At 54.9% G+C, this 8,196-nt stretch overlaps 1 protein-coding gene across 2 annotated transcripts in view; it reads right to left on the bottom strand.

Moving 5' to 3' along the window:
- Positions 1-8,196, bottom strand: part of CPT1A (carnitine palmitoyltransferase 1A) — a 56,075-nt gene that overhangs the window by 25,191 nt on the left and 22,688 nt on the right. For both annotated transcript variants that reach the window (XM_049641699.1, XM_049641706.1), the window contains exons 4-8: positions 7,362-7,533; positions 5,235-5,336; positions 2,312-2,449; positions 1,826-1,903; positions 1,029-1,136 (exon numbers count right to left, since the gene is read on the bottom strand). In XM_049641699.1, the coding sequence (XP_049497656.1) occupies positions 1,029-1,136; positions 1,826-1,903; positions 2,312-2,449; positions 5,235-5,336; positions 7,362-7,533 (598 nt within the window). The remainder of the gene's footprint in view (positions 1-1,028; positions 1,137-1,825; positions 1,904-2,311; positions 2,450-5,234; positions 5,337-7,361; positions 7,534-8,196) is intronic.

Raw genomic sequence — 8,196 nt, 5'->3', positions numbered from 1 at the left:
GAGGGAAGGGGGAGGGAAGGGGAGGGGAAGGGCAGGGAAGGGGAGGGGAAGGGCAGGGGAGGGGAAAGGGAAGGGGAAGGGGAGGGGAGGGGAGGGGAGGGGAGGGGAGGGGAGGGAAGAGGAAGGGAAGGGAAGGGAAGGGAAGGGAAGGGAAGGGAAGGGAAGGGTGAAAGGACATGACACGACGGGGCACCTGTGTGGCCCAGTTAAGTGTCCAACCCTCGCTCTCGGCTCAGGTCTTCATCTCAGGGTTTTGAGTTTAAGCCCCTGCGTTGGGCTCCCTTCCCTGCAGGACATGAACAAGGAAGGAACATCTCATCCCTCTTGAATAATTTACCAGCTAAACCATTTTCCTGCACAAGTAAGCAAGGGCTTCTTCCAGGGCTGGTTATGGGACTAAAGTACAACGAACGTATATCCATTTAGGATACGCACGGAGAGTTAAATCTCAAAATAATTATACAGAGTGAAAGAAGAGAGAGAGGAAGAGAGAGAGAAAGAGAGAGAGAGAGACAGAGAGAGTGTCCACTGTAGCATTCCACCTGCACAAAGCTTTGGAAAATGCAAACAATCTAGAGTAACAGGAGGCAGGTGGCGGTTACCTGGCAGGTGACGGGAGAGGCTCAGCGAGAGCACAAGGCCCCCAGGGGAATGTCTGGGGGTGACGGCTGTGTTCACGGTCTCGACTGTGGTGACGGTTTCAGGGGCACATTATATAAATTCATCAGAACCTATCGAACCGCACGCCTCACGTATGTGCACCTCGCCAACAAAGCTGCTTAAGAAGAATTTTTCAGGGGCGCCCGGGTGGCTCAGTCTGTTAAGCCTCCGACTCTCGATTTCAGCTCAGGTCATGATCTCACGCTTCGTGAGATCGAGCCCCGCGTCGGGCTCTGTGCTGACAGCTCGGAGCCCGGAGCCTGCTTCGGATTCTCTCTGTCCCTCCCCGACACGTGCACGCACTCTCTCTCAGAGTAGATAAATAAACATAAAAAACGAAGCTCTTAAAGAGCAGTTTGCTTGCGTACCGGCTTGATCTCCTCCCTGTCTAGTCTCCGTCGGTACAGCAGGATGGCGTGGATCGCGTTGCCGGCTCTCGCCGCCTGAATCTGTGTCGGTAAGACGTACAGCAAGTCCTGGAAAGGGGCACACGGCACACAGAACGTTCGTAGCAGGAGACAAGTTGACGTAACTACACAGGAGGGCGTTTCTGCACCGCAGAAATCCTTCCCTACCTGTTAAATGACACCTGCTCTGATAGAAAACAAACCGAAAGCCCGCTTCCTACGCTTTGCCGGTTTTATTTCATGTTTCACGGGAAAGTGAAAGGAAGGGAAGGACAAAGCAAGAGACACAGAATGAGGTTGGCCAGTTATTACAGGTATTAAATGCCAGTTCCCAAAACCCACTGTTTTCAGGGGCTTCTCACAAAAGAATGGCGTGTGCCCTCCCAGGCCATCAATGTCGCAGAAGACAGGGAAAAAAACCCCAAGAGACCCGGAAATGACACACGGGGCTCGGTCTCCTGGCGCCTTAGGGCAGCGAGGGAGGAAGCCGTGCGCCTGGCCCGCCAGGTCACTAAGCACGGCAGCTGGGCAGGGACACGGGCCCTCAGGCTGCTGTGGCACGACCCGGTGCCCAGCGGTGACAACAGGGAGAGGGCACGGGCCCGAGAGCATTTCTGCTGTCCTCGTTTCTCCGCGGTGGCTCGGGGCAAACACAGAGACGCGCACGCGGCTTTTGGGCACGGAGGGCAGGTCCCCGGGGCCGCGGACGGAAGCCCAGGGCCCGCGGGAGCGGGGACAGGCGCTCCCCGGCCACTCACCATGGCATAATAGTTGCTGTTCACCATCAGGGGCCCCCGGCCCCGCAGGTAGATGTACTCCTCCCACCAGTCGCTCACCTGTCGGGTGCACACAGGACAGACCACCGGTGAGCTTAGCAGGAGTGACACAGCCTGGCTGGGCCCGGGACGGGTGGGGGGCAAGGACGACTCCGGGGAACTCCTGCCACACTGCTTCGTGTTGAGGCGCCTGTGTGTGCGTGTGAGTTCCACACCCTCACAGACGGGGCCTCATCAAAACACGGCGCGACCCCCCGCCCCTGCCCCCCAGCCCCCCAGCCCCGACCCGCAGCCTCATCATCGGGTCTGTCCGGTCACAGTTAACGTCTCCTCCACGTCCCACCTCGGGTCACCCGCCAGGCGGCCCCTCTTGCGGCCACACACGGGGGAGCCCGGCTTCGTGGCACGGACCCGTGTTTCCACGCGAAACACTCGGCACCGAGAACGATGGTGTGTGTGAGCACTTACGTAGTTTGTAGCCCACCAGGACTTCAACTTCAGATACCACTGCAGTTTTGGTCCGAGGCTGACGGCGAAATCTTGCGCGAGAACCGTCATGCGTTTAAAGTCCGATTCCTTCATGAGCGGCTTCACCGATTCCAGATACTAGGGTTGATGAAAAGCACATAAGCCAAGTTAAAATGCACGGGCCCCTCATCTGTGCCTCACAAAAAACCATAAACAGATTTCAAAGGTTTAAAAATCTTCCCCGAGTGGGGCGCCTGGCGGGCTCAGTACAGCGTGTGGCTCTTGATCTCGGGGTCAGGAGTTCGAGCCCTGCGCTGGGTGTAGAGATTAAAAATAAAATCTTGCGGGGCGCCTGGGAGGCTCTGTCGGTTGAGCGTCCGACTTCGGCTCAGGTCATGATCTCGCGGTTCGTGAGTTCGAGCCCCGCGTCGGGCTCTGTGCTGACAGCTCAGAGCCTGGATGCTGCTTCTGATTCTGTGTCTCCCTCTCTCTCTGCTCCTCCCCCACTCATGCTCTCTCTCTCTCTCAAAACTAAACATTAAAAAAATTAAAAGAAAAGAAAATCTTGGGGCGCCTGGGCGGCTCAGTCGGTGAAGCGCCTGACTTTGGCTCAGGTCATAATCTCATGGTCTGCGAGTTTGAGCCCCACGTCGGGCTCTTTCCTGACAGTGTGGAGCCTGCTTGGGATTCTCTGCCTCTCCTCTCTCTGCTCCTCCCCGACTCCTAAATAAGTAAACCAACTTTAAAAGAACAAAAAAACAATGAAAACAATTATGAAAAACAAAAACAAAAAAAGAAGGGAGCTTGGGTGGCTCAGTTGGTTGAGCATCCGACTTCACCCAAGGTCACGATCTGGCAGTTCATGGGTTCAAGCCCCGTGATGGACTCGCTGCTGACAGCACAGAGCCTGCTTTGGATCCTCTCTCCCCCTCTCTCCCTGCCCCTTACCCACTCCTGCTCCCTCTCTCAAAAATAAACATCACAAACAAGAAAGTAAAGCCCTCGGTTTACCAGGAAACGTTTCACTGTGCCAATATTATCTGCTGTGAAAACAGCTTTGAGGCAGCAATGAAATCTCTAGAAATCTCCTTGCATGTTTAAAGATGGGGCCCCATTGCTGAAACCAACCGGCTGTTCGAGTTTATTCAAAGTGAGATGTGCATTCGTGGAACTGAAAACAACACTTAGAATAAGCTCGAGCCAGTCACCAGAACCACAGGTGTCGCTAGGCCCGTCCTCAGGGGAGGGCAGCACACGAGAGCAGAGAGGAGGGGGGACTCGAAAAAGCCAACAGAAACTAAATGACTAAGCCTGGATTCAAAACCCAAGACATGTTTTTAAATGCTTTTATTTATTTTTGAGACAGAGAGACAGAGCATGGGCAGGGGAGGGGCAGAGAGAGAGAGGGAGACCCAGAATCAGAAGCAGGCTCCAGGCTCCGAGCTGTCAGCACAGAGCCCGAAGCGGGGCTCGAACCCACGAACCGCGAGATCATGACCTGAGCCGAAGTCGGACGCTCAACCGACAGAGCCTCCCAGGGGCCCCAAAGCCAAGACGTTTTTAAGGTGGGGCCACAGGAGAGGCAAAAACCGGTTGGGGTGTGAACGCAGGCGCCGAGGAAACCAGCACGGCTGTTCCTTGACAAGTTAAACAAGAAATCCTCCCTGATCCCGTGATCCCAGTTCCAGGCTCGTGCCCAAGAGAACCACAAGCAGGTGCCTGAACGAAAACGAAAACCGTTCACGACAACCAAAAGGTGGAAAAAACTCAAATGTCCATCGACAGATGCATGGATGAATATAGGGCGGTCCGACCATACAGGTGGATAGCATCCAGTCATCAAGAGGAATGACAGACTGAGGGACACATAAATCTCAACGGTCTAAGAGCCGGGCGCACAGGACATATTGTAGGATTCCACTTACAGGAAACTTCCAGGACAGGCAAACCTAGAGACAGCCTAGTGGGAGCCGGGGGGCTGGGGAGTAAAACGGGTTATGATGCTCACAGGCACGGGGCTTTGGTGACGGAAAGTTCTGGAACTAGACTGTGGTGGAGGCTGTGCTAAGAGAATGTACTCGATGCCACACAACTGCACACTTCCGAGTGGTTACAACGGTCACGTTTACATTTTTATCACAACGTAAAACGCTAATCACATAACAAAGACCGGCGGACTAGATACTTGGGACGGATCTCTACACATGTGAATTATGGCTCAACGAAGCTATCTAAGAAAAACGTTGTGAAGCCGTTTCTCTAACAAGGGTGATACCTTTTATTTATTTATTTATTTTTTTTCAACGTTTTTTATTTATTTTTGGGACAGAGAGAGACAGAGCATGAACGGGGGAGGGGCAGAGAGAGAGGGAGACACAGAATCAGAAACAGGCTCCAGGCTCCGAGCCATCAGCCCAGAGCCTGACGCGGGGCTCGAACTCACAGACCGCGAGATCGTGACCTGGCTGAAGTCGGACGCTTAACCGACTGCGCCACCCAGGCGCCCCAAGGGTGATACCTTTTAAAAGACACCTAATACGGGGGCAACCGGGTGGCTCAGTCGTTTGAGCATCTGACTTCGCTTAAGGTCACGATCTCAAGGTTTAGGAGTTCGAGCCCCGCGTCGGGCTCTCTGACGACAGCTCGGAGCCTGAAGCCTGCTTCGCATTCTGTGTCTCCCTCTCTCCACCCCCGTCCTGCTCATGCTCTGTCTCTCCCAAAAACAAATAAACATTTAAAAAAGTAAAATAAAAAAAAAAGAAAAACACATAACACATGCTGATACATCAGAAAGGAAAAGATCTCCCACAACAGCCAGACAAGTCCGTGACCCAACGATGGTAAATTAACCCGGTCACGAAGCGGAATCCCAGGACACCTGCCCCTCGGAGCGGGCGCCACAGCGAGCTGAAGCCACGCTTACCCTGTTCACAGTATCCTGGACCGCAGGGACCGGCAGGCGTGGCAGAGACGTCTGGAAGCTGTACAACATGGGCTTGCGGCCTGAAAAGATCTTGACCATGCCCTTAAAAACAAAAAAGGTACGTTTTAAAACGAGAGACCGTGTTAAAGATGTGAAACCAGTTCTCAAGCACAGACGACTTGCCGACTAGTTACGGATGTTCTGCGGTGGCCTGTGTCCCCTCTGGTCTGTTTTCCGCCCCCGGGCACACAAACAGCAGGGAAGCCCAAACGAAACCCAGGCTGATGAAAGCCCAAGTCTGACAGATGCCGCGAGGGGCCCGGGACAGGACCCCTTCTTAGGCACCCAGATTCTGCTGTCTGACTGCACAGCTGCATGTGGGCCCCGTGTCAGTCAGCTGGTTCTGCGAGGCCCTCGGGTTAGGGACTGGCTCAAAACTCTGGCAATGGTGACGAGGGGCTGGACCAAGAAGCCTGGGCTCCAGGAGCAGCGGTGCAGCCCCCCCTCAGCCACCGCCAAGCCCAATGGACAGCACACATCTATCTGCCTATCGGCCCTCGCTTTCATCTGGAATGATCTCACCTTGGTGTCGTGAGTGGTCATCTCCTATGGACCAGACCTCAAAGGCATTTCTAGGGCTCAAGGGGGGGGGGGGGGGGGGGGGGGGGGGTGGCTGGGACTCAACTGGAAGTGACCAGAATGCCATCGTGGGAACACCATTTAGCTTTATTCTGTGAAGTGTGGGTGCCCTCTCTCTCTTGTGGGTGTTAAATTCTGCTTCTCTTGGGGCGCCTGGGTGGCTCAGTCGGTTAAGTGTCCGACTTCAGCTCAGGTCACGATCTCACGGTCCGTGAGTTCGAGCCCCGTGTCAGGCTCTGGGCTGATGGCTCAGAGCCTGGAGCCTGCTTCTGATTCTGTGTCTCCCTCTCTCTCTGCCCCTCCCCCGTTCATGCTCTGTCTCTCTCTGTCTCAAAAATAAATAAAACATTAAAAAAAAAATTTTTTTAATTCTGCTTCTCTGGAAAACTGACATCTCACAGCCACGTGGGCACAGGAAGTTGGTCTGGAGGAGAGCGAAGCGTGTGGGTGAGAGTGGGCCCCGGGAGGCGGAGCTCAGCCGTCACGGGTAAAGTCGGACAAACGTCCACACGCACGGCAGACGAGGGGACGCTCAGACTACGGGCCCAGGAGAGCAGGCAAAACCCCCTCGGGGAGAAGGGTGAACCGGGGAGACCTGGTCAGACCGGTCGGCTAGGGGAACCACTCAGTCAGAAGAGCTTTGAAAGCAGCGGACGGATGTCACTTTACTTTGATGGACAACCTGGATGGCGAGCCTAGCACACGCTAATATAGCATGTTCAAGACTCCCGGACTCTTTGCTCTTTGGCCACACGTGTGAGTCACGGGGAAGCAATGCCCCTGGCAGCAAGGAGAGGCCAACTCCCAGGGCAACCAGCTGAGCGTGGAGGGGAGAGGTCCACGGGGATCCTCCTTTGAAAGTACAAGGCACCCGCACCTGACTCCGTGCCAGGTGAGGCGAGCCAGCCACAGAAGGACCGATACCGCGGCGAACGGGGCGGCGGCTGCCCGGCCGGGGCACTGGCCCCGTCCCCGACATCGACGCACTGTGGGCCTAAACCCTTGCTGAGAAGGTGGATCTCGTTCACGGGCTCTTTCCACGGAGGAAAATGGGGCAGGGCGTGAGGAAACTTTGCAAGGAGCTAAGTCTATGGCCCGGAGACTGATCATGGGGTTGCAGGTGCACACGTCCCCGCGGACACACTGCTGAACAGCTACGGCCTTTTGTACGTCAAACTGTGCCCCATAAAAGCACTTTAAAAAAAAAAAGGAAAAACCAATACCAGGGGCACCTGGGCGGCTCGGACGGGTAAGCGTCCAACTTCAGCTCAGGTCACAATCTCACAGTTCGTGGGTTCGAGCCCCGTGTCGGGCTCTGTGCTGACAGCTCAGAGCCTGGAGCCTGCTTTGGATTCTGTGTCTCCCTCTCTCTGTGCCCCTCCCCTGTTCATGCTCTGTCGCTCGCTCTCTCTCTCTCTCTCTCAAAAATAAAAAAAATTAAAAAATCCCCACGAGTCCGGCACCGAGGGCGAAGGGAGGCTCCGTTACCATCCAGATCTTGGTGGCGCGGCTCATCTTGCCGTGCTGAGCAAACATCCAGCCGTGGTAGGACAGCAGCACCTTGAGGGAGTAGCGCATGGTGATGATGAGGGCCACCCACAGCCCCGTGCCGAACAGGAGGCCGCTGACCACGTTCTTCGTCTGGCTGGACATGTAGCCGCTAGGGAGACGAGACAAGCCGAGAATGCATTACGCACTGCCAGCCAAAGCAGCCTCCCCTCGACACAAGTGACACTCTGGACCCCGAACCAAAGGGAGGACGCTAGCCTGGGTGGCTCGGTCAGTTAAGCATCCGATCTCACGGTTCGTGAGTTTGATCCCCATGTCGGGCTCTGTGCTGCCAGTGAGGAGCCTGCTTGGGAGTCTCTCTCTCTCTGTCTCTCTCTCTCTCTCTCTCTCTCTGCCCCTCCCCTGCTTGCATGCACACTTGCTCTCTCTCTCAAAATAAGTACACGTTTCAAAAAAATTGCTAGAGGGGCGCCTGGGTGGCGCAGTCGGTTAAGCGTCCGACTTCAGCCAGGTCACGATCTCGCGGTCTGTGAGTTCGAGCCCCGCGTCAGGCTCTGGGCTGATGGCTCGGAGCCTGGAGCCTGTTTCCGATTCTGTGTCTCCCTCTCTCTCTGCCCGTCCCCCGTTCATGCTCTGTCTGTCTCTCTCTGTCCCAAAAATAAATAAAAAACGTTGAAAAAAAAAAATTAAAAAAAAAAAAAATTTGCTAGAAGAGGAGATCTTAAAAGCTCTCTCCAGAAGAAAAAAAAATTTGTACCTATATGGGGAGATGAATATTAATTAGGCTGGTGGTAACCACTTAAAGGCATATGCA

Source organism: Panthera uncia, chromosome D1, assembly GCF_023721935.1.
Source record: "Panthera uncia isolate 11264 chromosome D1, Puncia_PCG_1.0, whole genome shotgun sequence".
In the NCBI taxonomy this organism is placed as follows: domain Eukaryota; kingdom Metazoa; phylum Chordata; class Mammalia; order Carnivora; family Felidae; genus Panthera; species Panthera uncia.
The sequence above is the reverse complement of the archived record's forward strand: the minus strand, read 5'-3'. Positions and strand labels throughout refer to the sequence as shown.